Below are 15,137 nucleotides of genomic sequence, written 5' to 3'. Positions count from 1 at the left end.
TTCGCAAGGTGGCCAGGCACTGCACATCGCTTCGCATAACCCCCACCCCCCGTGGTCACGGAACTTTTATGAATTTGAAAGTCCACAGGTTGGCAGGTATGTAATATCTATTTGGGCTGAAATTGCACTGAAGCTGATGGTAAAACAACACTTTCTCAAAACACAAATTTTGGACTGCTTACAAATTTTCCGGAGGGCTGTCTCAGCATATAGGGCAGACAAATAACTTTTTTTAGTGGCGTTAGAAGCAGATTTTTCAAAATAGCTGTAGGAAAATTTTAACTGAGCTATTGTTTTATTGCTTGGTAGCCACACATTGAGCACGGAACTTCAATGTGCTGTGAAGTCACTGATAATGGTTAAACCTAAAAAGTGGTTCCAACATTGCATTCTTCATAATTCCTAGTATCCTCCCATATGTTAAAAACATTATTTTTTTAAAATGGGTTATCACTATTGTTTCTGGAAACAGTCTGGTTAATTAGTATAATTATCCTGAGAACTAACCTACTAATTAAAGAAACTACACATATCTGAAACCAGCACAAAAGTCTGAACAAGCCTGTGCTGTTTCGTTGGGCTCGTCCAGAAAATAAGGAAGAAAGCTCCGAGACTAGTGCTCCCACCCTTAATCCGAAAAGCGTCGGAGGTTTGAATCTAAAGAGCCAGTGCTCCCGTCGGCACTGCCGCCGGAGCAGCCGGTGTGCCAAGCGAGCGTCACGTGCGCGAAGCGTCTAATTTTAAAACCACAACTAGCCCAGCAATGCGAAAACAGTGTGCGAATATGACGTCGATAGCTCGCCAAAAATGCAACAAATGACAACACCCGCCGCGGCGTGCGCAGTCTCTCGTTTGGGTGAGCAATTCCAAACGTGTCGTCGCTGCCATATGGCTGCGACTGTTGAAGGGTTAACAGGTTTCCAGATCATCGGGGGAGTCTAGTTTCTCATCTCGGGGCGTCTGTTCTGCCGGCAGGTGCAGGCCCAGCCCCAGGTGGTGCAGCTGCAGCAGCCGGTGCAGCAGCAGGTGGCGCAACAGGGGGGCATCCAGATCGTCCAGCAGATCATCAACAGCAATGGAGAGATACAGCAGATCCCCGTAAGTGGCAACGCGGCAAACCGGCCGCCCGATTTTCGTCGCGGGTATGCTAAAACCACCGGTACGGTGCTCGGGGCACATCTCCGGTTGGTGCATTTACCAGGTACTCAAAATTCGGACCCTCGAGTGAGTGACACCCTATGGCGTCTCTCGTCTGGAGAGCTTGATGGATGGACGTGGGTTTGGAGAAGCCACAGGGAAGTACAAGGTTGTCGAATGCGTCTAGTCTTTCGTAAAACATTGGAGACTCGTCGAAAGGATGAACGACTGAAGACGCCATCTATGCTGGAGATTTATGGGTCGTCATATTTTGGATTATTCGAAGCACCACGCGATTGGTGCTAACCTGCTTCCAAGAGACCATGAAGGCAATTTGGAAGTTTTTGACGATCGAAATGGGCGTCGGGCACACCTTGGACACTGTTGACCAAGCTCTATCCCAAACATTTGAGTGCTGCGCCAACCAATTATATGGGTGTAGTAATAATTGCGCTGGGAATGCTGCCCGTGCACTTTGTGAAGTCGAAGCACGACAACAGGCTCCTCGTCGGGCGATTGGTTCAAACGAACGACGCGCTCATGGCGTTCCAGCGACATCGATGAGTCGGGTGAAGAGTTAGGAGACTTGCTTGCTCTTATGCGGTGACGCGGCGGCCAAGGTGCCGGCGGCAAGTCTGGGGCATTCTCGTAAATCACCAATCCAGAGTCATGCGACCTGAGAAGCATCTCCCGTTCCGTCGACTTGAGGTCGCTGAACAGGAGCACGAACTCGTCTGCGATTGCAGCGTTGTCGTCCATTTTTCTAGTTCACAGACCCTTGTGCACTATAGCCAACTGCGCCAAGCGTCCACTAAATCCCACCAAAAACCAACAGTGGTCCTCGACGTCATGTCCGAATCTTTGTTTCGGTGTAGTAAATTTATTTGCAGGCACAAAAATAAAAGTTGCAGAGCTAAAAAAAATGTAGTGGCATGCTGGGATGTCAGTGCGTCCAAAAGCACCTTTTGAAATTTTTAAAATTGCCTTCGTGGTCCGTCTAAAAAAATTGTAGAGCCCATCTACTTCACGTGGAGATGGAGGACCAGCGAAGCTGTTTTCTTTACAACAAATTTACAAGGTCTCTGATTTACACATGATAGCAATGAAGACACAAACACAACTTTGTTGTTTAATTGTCTTTATTTAATTCTTAGTGACTAAAGTGATCATTGCCTTATGGTCACTGTGGTAAACCACCACTGGTTGTATTTTGACTTTAAATATGTTCTTGCTAAACATGTTGTCAATACACATTCTGTTGTTGGTCGTTGGTATATGTGTACGTCTCAGCATCGCGTGAGCGAAAGAAGGTTAGATCAGTGCATTCTGCCCTCAGCCTCCTCACAGCGCACTCTTAGCTGAGATAAGTCGGCGACTGTGGATGATAACAAAGGATCAGGACCTCACTCCATAATAATGGCAAGGAAGGCTGACTCACGCGGGTTGCCCCCTCTTTTTATTTATACTTGCCACGACCTATCGAAACGAAGGAGCGCCATTTAAACGGAGTTGTTTTTTTGTTAACATCTATGGACACATTTTTTTCCGTATCCTAGCACATACCGTAAAATACCGGGCAAGTGCCCACTCACAATTTAGAGATGATAGCGAAAAAAGGGGGGATGGGCACTTGTCCGGTCATCAATTTTACATATAAATGTACTGTGCATATTTTTTCATATCTTACAAGTTTGGATATGGGTGCTTAATGTGGAATGGGCTGATGCGCGGTGTTTTACGGTAACAGCTTCGGTGTAAAATGCTATCTAAATTTTTCAAATTTTTTTTTTTTAGCTTTTGGTTACTTTTATATGGATCAGCACCACTTGTGGTAACACATCTTACTAGGGTAGAAACTACCGAAGTTTCTGTGCTACTAAATAATTTATCTAAGGACCGGGATAGTTCTCTGTTTGTGTTCTTTCTATTTCTTCCCTGGTGGTTTTAGTATCCTTGCAACAAACATACTAACCAGCTAGCATAATAGAACCGGAGAGAGAAAAACAAAAAGGATGTACACAACACCGTCTCAGATGCAGCCAAATGTTTTCTTTGCACGAGCCTCCCTATTATAGCCGACGACCCTCCCCCTTGTCGCTGCAAAAGGCTCGTGGTCAGTAGCTGTCTTATCTGTTCCCAGAATGGAAAACAAACCCAACCCTCCGCACCCACTTCCAACCTACAAGGTTACACTCTTCAAAAAAAGACCGGACAAGTTCTCAAACTACACAAGGACGAATTCTGGGAAACCAAACATGGAAGGAAAATACCCACATCGTCCACTTTTAACCCACAGGTCAACCTCTCCAACAGAAATGCTAATTCTAAAACTATAAAAAAAAAAAAAAAAAAAAAACTGTAGGTGCAAAAAGGTTAGCACTTGTTTGTCCAACACCATGGAGGAAACACAACACACAAAGAGAGGAAAGAAAGAAGACAGAAAAGTTGGTTGCCTACCATTTTTCTAATGCCATTTCTCGCAATTGGAAGGGCTTGGCGGCAAGATATGGCATCTGAGTAGTTTTCAGAACTAAATTTAGACTCAGCCTTCTGGCACCTTGGGAGCGAATGAGGAGTGTGGGAAGAAGTGCAGGGATCTGGCCGTGAATTGCAAAAGGGTGTCGTTTATGATATTCCCTTGGCTTGCGGTTTTTCGTACATTGGCCATACTGCCCATTGAATCTACGAGAGAATATTAGGACACAAAAGGTGGCCAACTTAGAAATAGTGAAATATCTGGAATGCTACAATGGGTTTCCCAAGTTAACCTCAACAGTGATTGTTAGCTGAGTTGAACCCATTCAAATGTGTGGTTAAGGAAACAATTAAAATCGCAACCGCAGGAGGTTGTTTGAGTGTTTCCTCTCTGTTGTTGGACAAACAAGTGCAAACTTTTTGTAACTAAGTTGTTTTTGTTTTGTTTTACAATTGTTATTTTTGTTGAAGAGGTTGACCTGTAGGATAAAAATGGACGATGTGGGTTTTTTCACTTTTGTTTGGTTTCCCAGAATTCCTCCTTGTGTAGATTGAGAACTTGTCCTGTCTTTTGTTAGAAAGTGTGACCTTGTTGGGTGGAAGTGGGTGCAGAGGGAGGGGTATCGGTGGCCGTGTGGGCTAGCGCACGCCAGCTCGGAGCACGTGAAGCGAAAGCTCGCGCTGCAGAACCCGGGGATCCTGGGTTCAATACCCACCCCTGCCTGTTTCGATCTGGATGAGCATCGTACAGGCGTGCAGTCGCGTATCACTACTGCATGATCGTTAAATACCCCAGGCTAGCGTACTGCACTGGCTAAATTTCTCATCTACAGCTGGGAGACAAGTCGCCCGTTGAGGCAGAGTAAGATCTAGACTCTATAAACGTGCACACACCCCAATTATTCTTTTTGGGTGCAGAAAGTTGGGTTTGTTCTCCCTTCAGGGAACAGATAAGACAGCAAGTGACCATGTGTCTTTCACGGTGACTGGGCGTCGTCGGCTATATAGGGAAGCTGATGTGAATAAATGTTTTAGCTGTGACTGAAACGATGTTGCATACATCCTTTGTTTCCTTGCAGTCCCTGTGATTCCCTTATGAACTGGTTGCATCTTGTTTTTCGGGGTCTTCCTGTTGGCAGAGTAGGGTGCTTCCTTCGGTGTCTTTCTGGTCTCTCTTCCCGTTAATCTTATTGTCTCATTTTACGAGCGGTGGCGCTTTATTAGAACATTAGGTACGCAAGCTACTCTGAAAGTGCCAGCTAGCTTGTAGAATTTGCTCGCACGATGCCTGTGGTCCTCTTGTAAATCCCTTTGGGAGCCGTCGAGTTCTTTCCTAATCTTTATTATTATTTTGTTACATGGCCTCAATCTTTCAAAGCCCTTCCTTTCTATGAGCTTACAAATGCTAAGCGCGAGCTTTACCGCCTTGTTCTTTGATTCACTAACTTCATTATTCCGTCGCAACTACATTGCGTGGGGTGGGCAGGACACCCTAGGACCGATCTTTCATGATACCTTACAAAAGAACACACTGGCAGAATGACGCCATCCATGAAGGGACCCTGGAGCAGCATTTCACTAGAGCACAGGTATTGCGGTATATTTGCAAGACCAAGATATATCACCTATAAGAAATGGTCATTTATAACATTGTTAAATGTTTTTCGAGCCAAAAAAAAAAAAAGAATGACACCCGTAAAAAAAAATGAGACGTTTACAGCTACTTGTCATGCTGAATTAGAGTACAGCTCTTGAGGAGGGTATGCTCCTCTTCCTGTCCTGCTCCCCCTTCCATTCAGCGGGAAATTTCCGCTAAATTTACCAGAAAAAATATCCTCCTTCTCCTTCTTCTCCCACGAGACGTCACTTGTGATCCTCATAACATCACTCTTGACCCTCGTGATGTCACGTGTGACGTCATTAGGAAAGCAGTCATATAATGCAATGCACGGTTACGTTGACAGTGACGTTGCTCAAGCCGGAAACGGGCGCCTAAGAGCTACACTCTAAAATAAGGAATGTACGGAAACTCAGCATCCCATGGCTACCTAATAGGTGGCACCAGTGTGCTTCTTCATTGTAAGTGAATTTAGGAGGTTTTAAGGTGCACGATCCGAAGCAGTTGCAGGTGTGTGAATGGGCCTTCAGAATCTTAGCCCAGCTACTCTGTAAAGGAGCCTGTCTATGGTAAAGTCTGTTTGATTGGGAGAAAGCTTATTTCCTACCTTGGTATACCACCTCGGGCATTCATGGCGTGGGCCACCTGCCGTTCCAAGACGTGGCTCCCCCCCTCCCCATCTTGAGTGTAAATGAGCGTCATTTTATTATAATTATCCTCGCCGTATAAACGCACAAAAAGCTCGTCCCTGTGTTGCAGGCGCATTTCGATTTTGCTTCGCTCTGCCCATTCGTTTGCCGTAATGAGTGCATCACCAAACATCGGCCAAACTTTTACCACAAAAACTAAGCGTCGCAGAGAAAAGCAGTCAATGCTAGGTTAATCACTGCTAATGGGAAATTTAGCGAGGTGTGTAGCATTTTAAATAATTAGTCTTGCATAATTAATTTTGCAGTCCGTAAAAATAACCGTGGTTCCAATTGGAAGCTTACTGAGCGCTATGCATTTAATGCACATTTCGTTTCGTGTGCCTCTCTTGTCCTCTTGCTAAGCAGTTCTGTGGCAACTCCAGCAACTCCCCGTATATCGCCCGTCTACCCCACCATGAACTCGGTCACATTCTTTTTCGGATTATTCCCCGCAGATCCAGCTGACTCAGGCCCAGCTACAGCTGATCCGCATGCAGATGCAGGGCCAGAGCTCGGGCCAGCCCATCATCATCCAGACGGCACCCATCCAGCAGGCTGCTCCACCTCCACAACCAGTTCAGCAGACGCAGGTGGGTGCCTGGGGGCAGAACTATGGGGTGTTTGTGCCCCCTACAAATGAACACTAAAGTGGGTTTTGAGATTGTTTTTTGTGGTGCAAACCACCTTAACACGAAATGTGTAGGTCGAGCAATCCGTAAGCACTAAACAATCTTTAAAAAAAATCGGCAATCAGTGCCAAGGATCAAACTTCGGTCACCGGCATGGAAGCCAAGTGCACTACTGGCTGGTCTAGCAGGTGGTGTGAGAAAGTGCACAGAGGAAAGAAGGTGGAAAGGGCAAGAAAGTGAGGAGCAGATTGGTGTAAAAAGAGCACATGAAAGTGCACTTCCCCTCTCTTGGCGACCCAGAAAATTCTGCACAAAGGCTTTTTATCCAGATGGTGCTGAAGGGAAGTGCTCGGAGTGTCGCGAAGAGACAAAGTTGTGACGTAATCTGTATTCACACAAAACCCTGCCCTAGGCACTACCCAAACTAAGGGCACCGCCCACCCTATAAAGTTACCGCATCTGAACATGTTTGGCAGAATGACCAGACATGCAGCCAATTTTTTTTAACAAAGATAATTTGGGGAACTTTAATCTAGTAGTCAGAAAAAACTGGGAAGAGTCTGAGAACTTCTAAATGTATTGATGGCACATGCCCCAAAATGGCCAGCCTTTGCTACCAATCTTGGGGCATCTGGTTTCAGAAAAGCAGATGCCCTAAAGCACCAGTTCTTATTCCTAGTACATTATGGGGTCCCAAGAGAACTTTCATGGCTTTGTTGTGCTCCCAAATTTTCTCGACTGTTCCTGCCTACAAGTAAACCGTTTTTTCCAGATTACCGTAAAGTCCCATATGAATGCCTGCCCATTTTGCAGAGATAAACGGTGAAAAATATTGTGTGGGGAACCTTTAAAAATAAGACAGCAAAAATTAAAAAAAAAAAATACCAATAAATGGTGCCTGCTATGAACCACATGATGCAGGAATTTATACCGCAGGTCACGGACCCTACAGATTTGCATTTCACGGTGCAGTAAACGTGCAGGAACCGGCTACATAGTGGCATGTCATGCAGAGTGGAGAATAAAGATCAAAATGATTTAAATCGTAATTTAAATTGTGATCTAAATCGTATTGGTTTCACTACGATGATGATTCAAATCAAACCTTTCCCTGCAGAAATATTCCCCAAAATACTTTTTATTTACTGTTTGCCTATCACTTGATGCTTTCTGTGTGCTTTTCTTTTGGATTTAAATAAAGAAATCATCAAGCAAAACAGCTTTAAACAAGGTTGACTGCGAACAACTCCTCTGAGTCAATCAGAGTGTTTAGCTTTTTTTCTGTGTTTTAGTAATATTGATAGTGATTTGTTTCGGCTCAGGAGAGCTGCGGCCCTGCAGAAAGGCAAGTTGCCTATACCGTGAAGGCCCACGGCGCTGCGTCCAATGATGATAATATAGAATTTGTTTGTCAGCTACGTAACATAGCTACTGGAAGCAAATCAATATATAAAATAAAATAAAGAAAAGCAGCATCCTATTGCAAGCCAATGTGAATTTGAAAGAAAAAGCAAATAGTGCAGCTTTCTCACTAACATAAAAAATAAGCTGCTTTTGTTCTAGTGATGCAGGTTTGCATCAATGAAAAGTTGTTAAATAAACTAGTTAAAAGACTTAAATGTACAGTAATTTTCCATATTGTTTTCATTGAAGAGACTGATAAATTATTCTGTCATGTTTATAAATACGTAATATAGCAATAAAAAATCATTCGTTTTTCTAGCTAGACTTTAATTGAATTAATCAAATCTAAATTTTAAAAATCTTATTGAATTTTTTTTTTTTTTCATTTTGATGATAACAGTTAAATTTACTGGATCCTTGGGAAAGTGGCACCATTGCCTTCCCTGCCTGCTAGCCGGACACAAACATATACTAACGTTCAGAAGGCTCAACCCCGCAAGATGATTCACTGATCCGTCTCCACGAATCTCTTACAATGGTATTGTTGTTCTTGCGTATATGAAGACAGGAAAATTATTTTTTAATGCCACCAAGCACTGGCACCTCATGTGGGGCGGTGCAAAGATGTGCGATTGTTTGGCCGATGTGTGGCAAACAAAATCTCAGTACTCAAGAAATCTCTCTATTGGCGACGAGATGTTTAGATGACGCCACCTCGCGGGCGCCCTCCTGTGACGGAGCTGGTAGGATGCGAGCAGACGACGCACCATGTCGAGGCACGGAGTGGCCATGTTAGTTTGCATCAATGCCGATTAAAAACGGTTCATTTATTAAAGAAATGTGTATGGCGTTTTCGTGAGTGATCTTTCTCATGAATAACAGTGCCTCGAAGTTGCTTTTTATATTATAAAATGTTCAAGAACAACCCTGGAGCTTTATATTACAGCTTGCACTGTGTGTGTCAGGGCTATTCACTGCATCTCTGAGTCTTGTTTTTTCGGATCTCTTTTTCGGGGTAGAGCAGTCTCCACAGATCCGAAAGATCTTCACCAGAGCAAATGATGTGCTGTCAAATGCTCGTCAGCAACGGATGCTTAGCTCCACCCGCTTCAAATATGTGGCAGAGAAGTATGTCACATCGCAACTTCTGCTCAAAAGAAAAGCAGAAATTTTCATGAATTCGTTAATTGTCGACTATGGCCAGGAAAATTTAGGCGATTGATTAATTTGTTCTATCCTATTTTTACTAAGAATTGTTTACAACTTTAAAATCTCTGGCTGAGGAGCGCATCACGTATTATGCGCATTTGGGTCCGCAAAAATTAAACATACAAGCAGTAGTAATTCACAGCAGATCTCATTTTTTGGGACGCTGAAGTGTCGTTGAGTTACCAGATTTAACAGGCTTAGATCGCGAAGGGGCTTCGCACGTTTTGCGTTGACAGGGTGAATACGCAGGGATTTAGTTGAAACGACTCTGGAAACCAGCCACCGCTTCTTCCTGACAGTTATTTTGAGGAAATGTTTGCTTATTACAAGATTAAAAAAAAGAATCGGCTTGGAACTACAGTCAAACGTCGCTACAACGAACGCTTGTACTACGAAATAGCCTGTACGACGGGCTATTTCGTTGCTTATCTGCTTTATTGGGGTCATTAAAGTGTGCGACGGATATAACGAAGTGACATGTATAACGAAGAATTATTGCGGTCCCACACGCTTTGTTGTACAGGCGTTTGACTGTAATGAGAGACCAGCACTCACAGAGCACATTGGAGCCAACAGTATACACAGAATTGCTTTCACTGAAATGTTTTTTACATTTCAGTGTTGTCTGTCCCCCTTTTCTATGTATTTTCCTTATGCTTAATAACTGTTACCAACACGCTCGTTTTGTACTTAGTTTACTACACACTTGACAGGTTCTCGAATTTCACTTTCTTATTTTCAATTTGATGAGACATTCCTTTCTCAGTTTTATTTTGTCCAAAAATAAAAATATATGCCCTATTTGCCATAATAGATGTGTTAGTGGGGTAAAGCGCTGGATATCCTATTAGCATCATCCAGCTTTTTGTACTGGGGATAGAACAACAAGCCACCATCCGAGCGCTTCAACACCTCAGCGTCAAAAGTGTTCGTTGGCACGACTATGCGTGCTACGGTTTTAAGCTTCGGTAAAATGTTCTACTACAAATATCACTTCACCCAATAAACAACGCGCAAAACAGGCTTTGCCGCACGTTACCCCAACAGTGCATGAAGAGAGCCGACAAATCGAGGGATCCAAGACCTGCGTGGTCTGTCCCAGTCTGTCCTACCCGTGACGTCACAAACGATGATGATGACAGCTAGAGAAGCACCATCTGTAGTTTGCAAGGTGCCGCCAATAAAGCTATCCGCCGCCGTCTAATTTGGATCGACTACCCAAAAATGAAAAGGTCAAGGAGAAACTGCTCATTCCCCGAGCCAAGGTGGCAATCGTACGGGAAGCTTGGTGCTACTTTTCCACCAGCCAGTGACATTAGTCACGGTAACCGACATTGTGCCCGCAGCTTGCAGTAATGGCAAACTCAGGTTCTATGGTGCTATTACAGCGAACCCGTATATATTGAATTCAAAGGGGATTGTAAAATAGTTTGATATACCAAGAATTTGTTAGTATACAAAAATATGTTAAATTAAGCTCGAGTGGAAATTTCCTAGCGTCTCTGCTAATGCCAAAGGTTGCGACAAACTGGAGCTTACGGAATAGAGCATTCAAGAGCCGCTAAGTACAGTAGAGCGTAGGTGGTGGAGACCGCAAACACCGCCAGCATAAGCAACAAAACACGAAACTAAAAAAAAGAATAGAAGAAAAACGGAAAAGCAAGATGCATAAAAAAAAATCATAAAAGAAAGTTAAGCAAGCAACAAAAAAGAAAGCTTCTAAATTCATGCCGCAAGAAAAGAAAGGAAAAAATAAATGGACAAAGCAATAATGGCAAAAGAAAAAGGTAAACAAACATAAGGGGGTGGAAGTGCGATTGCACAGCTGTTGTTGTCAACACACTCAACTTGCTCTAGACTTTTTTTTTTTTTGCTCATTTTATTTTGGGGTTAGAGAGTTGCGCAGCATCAGCAGTGTTTGCAGGCTACCGTTCCCAGAGCGGGCACTCCCTGCTCTCCCTACGGGCGCGCGTGTGCCCTTCCCCTTGCTTTTGCCATCCTCCACATTTTTCCGGGTGCTCATATGCGTCTTTGCGTAAAAGAGCCTCGGAGCACGTTCACTGCAGCGCTTTTTCGTTTCGCACGAGCATTTTCCGGCTAGTCGCGGTCCAGTCACCGGCAGCGGCGATCTAACACATGTGGACCGCAATTTTTCTAAACGGTGGGAGTCTATGTCACCATGTTTGTGTATCTCCGCAGACCCTGTACCAGATCCAGCAGGGCCCAGGACAGCCCGCCTCGGTGTTCCTGGCACCGGCCGGCTCCATGACCGCCGCCGGTCAGACGGCGGTCCAGATCCAGACCCAGCAGGATGGCCAGCAGTCAGAAGACGACGGAACCGACCAGTGAATCTCTGGCCCCTGCGACTCCACCGGGTTCCCTCGAAAGCACTGCCCCACTGCCCTGTACAGACCCCCCCCCCCCCGTCTCCCTCGAGGCCAGGATTCTCCCAAGCGTCGACCTTACTTTGCCTTCGCCGGGAATAAACCAACCTTCCTTTCTTCTTGTTTTGAGTCCCATCGCGTGCAAACGAATGTGTGAATGAGCGCGACGCTTTTTGCAGGAAATCCGGCCCCACAAACTACCGTACATTGCGTGTTAAAGCAAAAAGCTGCAAATGGGACAACAACACATCTCACCTTTGGACCAGCCAACAGCGACGGGAGAGACACCTAAGAGGTTTTAGCGGGCTTTTAATGTGAGCTCAATCTGAAGCATGTTCTTTAAACATCACCCTCAAATATGGCGTCCAGTGAATACTGCCTATAGTCTGTTGCAAGGATTGCCAGTTCATGCTCTGCCTCCAGCCCCAGCTTCCTACTTTCCCCAACACTCTGGTGCGCGTGAAGCCTTACATGCCGGAAGGCAACGCATACATGCTGGAGTCTGGGCATCTAGTGCTGAGCAGCGGTTGATGCAGCGTGTCTGCATTAGCTCAAACAGTACCAAAAAAAAACAATATGTAAAGCTACTTTCACCTGAGACGAGTAGTGAAGCACACAACACAGCTCAAATGCAGGATTGGTTGCTGCTCTCAAATCTTTTCAATTCTAATTTCACCTTCAAATAGCTTCAAGACCCTCGGGTTATTCAAAAATACAGGATATGTAATCGCACGATCAAAACTATCTGGACAAATTTTATGTGTGCCGCTAGAGAGAGCGGCAAGTTATTCTTCCTTAAAGTGTCGTCTGGTGTCATTGCAGTACGTTAAATGGTCACCGTTTACAGTGATGGAAGCAGCGTTCGACCTTTTGTAGCAGGCAAAATGTTGGTTTGGAGCAGATGCCTAGATCTGTTAATGACTGAGGGTTTCTGTTTGATACGGGAGCATATTATGTGTTACCTTTTGTAATAAGCATAGGTGGGCGCCAAAGGAACACAGAAAGCTCACACTTTTACATCCAGTAGTTTATTTAGCCTGTATATAGGGTGTCCGAAGTCAACAGGCTCGATCTAAAATGGACCATAAAAATCGACGCCTAGCGTTTCGTCAAAGGTGTATTTCGCAGGTCCGTTTTTTCTTTTAAAATTACAAAGTGCAGCTCCCTTTCTGTAAAAGGTAGGGCCAAAAATCTTGCCAAGGTCAACGGCAGGCGGCGGAGCAGAAGTCCGAGTCTGGTGGGGTGTGTTTGGTGCACGTATTAATAGATCGCATCAGGAGCAGCGTCGGAAGGTGTGGCCAACGTTACTAGATTACCCCAGTTGTGAAACTCCTGCGGGAGGGGATACCCTCTCTCACTCACTTCAGTCCGCCTCGTCGTTTGAAGCGCCATCTAGAATTTTGTTCCATAACTGTGTGTTCTATAGAGCAGACCTTGAACAACATCTAGACGCTGTGCTTCGAAGCTGCAGTTACCATAGCAGTCGTCCAGCACGTGGGCGACGGAAGGCGAGTCGTGGTGAGAGAGGGGGGTTACTGCTCGTGCAAGCAGTGTCAGTAAGCAGTTTCGTAACTGTGCTAATCTAGTAACGAGTGTGGCCCACCAGCGAAAGAAGGCAGACGACACGCAGACGAAATCGGTCGGCAGCAAGAACGCCGTCGTTATGCAATCGCATTTTTGCAGCAGAGCTGTTATAGGGCTAGCTTCTTGAGTATTGTGTCTGCCAGCAAACAAATGTCGACACAGAACTCTGGACAGCTATTGCCATCTATGAGCGACAGTGGCAACCAGACTTGCCGGTTGTCTGGTTGCCGCCGTTGCTCATAGATGGCAGCAGCCTTTCCACTCTGGCTTGCCGACTTGCAGCCAGCCATTACTTTATTGCTACCATAGCACAGCTTCGCTAATCCTCCTTTTTCACCTGAGTGGAAAGGCTGAAAGTTTTATTTTTATTTAACATCAAGTTTTGCTTTCATTGTCCGCGTTTATTTTTGAACCTAAGGTACACTACAAAAAGATGATCTTCATGTTAGTAAATCACGGTCGTCCAAGCAGTCTCGATAAGGAGGTAGCGCCATCTATCTATATGTGCGCCAAATGCACCCCGCCGCTCGAGTCGGTCGTCTGCGTCATTGCCAGCTGTTGACCTTGGCAAATTTTTCGGCCCCATTTTTTTACAGAAAGGGAGCTACGCTTTGTATTTTATAAGAAAAAACGGACTGGTGAAAATCACCTTTGACGAAAAGTTTGGATTGCTTCGTGGAGGCGTCTATTTTTACGGCTCATTTTAGATTGAGCCTGGTGACTTCAGACACCCTACCTATAAGTTTGGTATAGTGACTGCAAAAAAGCTCTAGGTACACCTAAGCACTTCTTATGAGCTGTGAATGCAAAAGCATGCACGCCGCTCGTCCGCTGCCTTTTTCATTGACTGCATACTTTTCGCCAGTGGTCAGCACGTGTCCTACCTTGGTGCGCTGACTTTGGACGCTTCGTATTAACGGCGCGCTGATGGACACGCAGCGCCGTGGGGTGAGCGGTCATGGAAACTGACGAGCGCAACGGCCAATGGGAGCCCCATCAACGCTCGCCAGCCAATGGAACCGAAGGCGAAATCGCGGAAACTAGGTGCCGTTTTCGAGCTTCAAACTGATGACGTCGGCTCGCTCTATGGGACAGTTAATGCTTTCGCATTAAAACCAGCTAGTATCAACAAAAACGTGTCCCCCAAGTTTTACAAACCTACCGAACTCGACTTACCTCGACTACCATTTATTCAACCATACACCCACTTTTTTTTCTCTGTGCAGATTTTTAAAGTAGGGGATCAAAATGTTTAGTACCATCAAGGCAAAAAAAAGTAGACCCAGAATAGTACCGAGCGTAATTACCGAGTCTATTGCACTAACCCAAGTGCTCGCCCATGTCAGCGGTTGCACCTAGCTCTCTGGTGCAAAGCGGTGAAGTTTGACACATGCACGCTGGTGAGAGGCAGCAAAGGCCTGCAGCAGACATGATAATAAAGTAAACTTATCAGGAGTACAAGACCCTGGTTCTGTCTTATCGCAGTAGCCTCCATTCTACAATTTGGCAATACTATTTGCTCGAAACTTTTAGCTCCTCGTGTCGCCGACGTCGTCTAGAAATTTAGATGATGTTGGCGATTAATCCGCCAGCGCATCGGCCAACCAACGCAGTTGACGAGCAGTCTCCATAGTTTCTTTCACCTTACAGCGCAGTCGCTGCTACGAGCCAATGGGACCAATCAGCGTCAAAGTGCGACACCATGGCATTTGTCCAACTTCCTGTGCCTGGCTTTTCCTTAAATAAACGAATCAAGTGCAGCAAGTGTCCTGTGACTTGCACTTTTAGTACTTGTTTGTTGCTGCAGGTGCTCCCCTGCAACTTACGCCGACCCAACATAAAACAAACTCAAACTTTACGGCAAGTAGATACGCTCCGATATACACATTTTTACCATTTTCCTTTTCTCTAAATATTGAAGTCGACCAATAATATAAAATTTTTTGTCTCTTTCCCATCTTGGCGCAGGTGTGGCTCAATTTAGTGAAAATGTCACTTTGGTGCAAGA

At 45.1% G+C, this 15,137-nt stretch overlaps 1 protein-coding gene across 3 annotated transcripts in view; it reads left to right on the top strand.

The window, feature by feature from the left end:
* The window catches only part of LOC120837776 (nuclear transcription factor Y subunit gamma), a 28,118-nt gene extending 16,451 nt beyond the window's left edge, over nucleotides 1–11,667 (top strand). For all 3 annotated transcript variants that reach the window (XM_042286839.1, XM_042286840.1, XM_042286838.1), the window contains 3 exons: nucleotides 976–1,098; nucleotides 6,375–6,509; nucleotides 11,361–11,667. In XM_042286839.1, the coding sequence (XP_042142773.1) occupies nucleotides 976–1,098; nucleotides 6,375–6,509; nucleotides 11,361–11,510 (408 nt within the window). In that variant the 3' untranslated portion in view covers nucleotides 11,511–11,667. The remainder of the gene's footprint in view (nucleotides 1–975; nucleotides 1,099–6,374; nucleotides 6,510–11,360) is intronic.
* Nucleotides 11,668–15,137: the final 3,470 nt, after the last annotated feature.

The sequence above is a fragment of the Ixodes scapularis genome, unplaced genomic scaffold (assembly GCF_016920785.2).
Source record: "Ixodes scapularis isolate PalLabHiFi unplaced genomic scaffold, ASM1692078v2 PGA_scaffold8__174_contigs__length_109621045, whole genome shotgun sequence".
Lineage (NCBI taxonomy): Eukaryota > Metazoa > Arthropoda > Arachnida > Ixodida > Ixodidae > Ixodes > Ixodes scapularis.
Note: the sequence above shows the minus strand (reverse complement) of the source record. Positions and strands in the feature narration are given on the sequence as shown.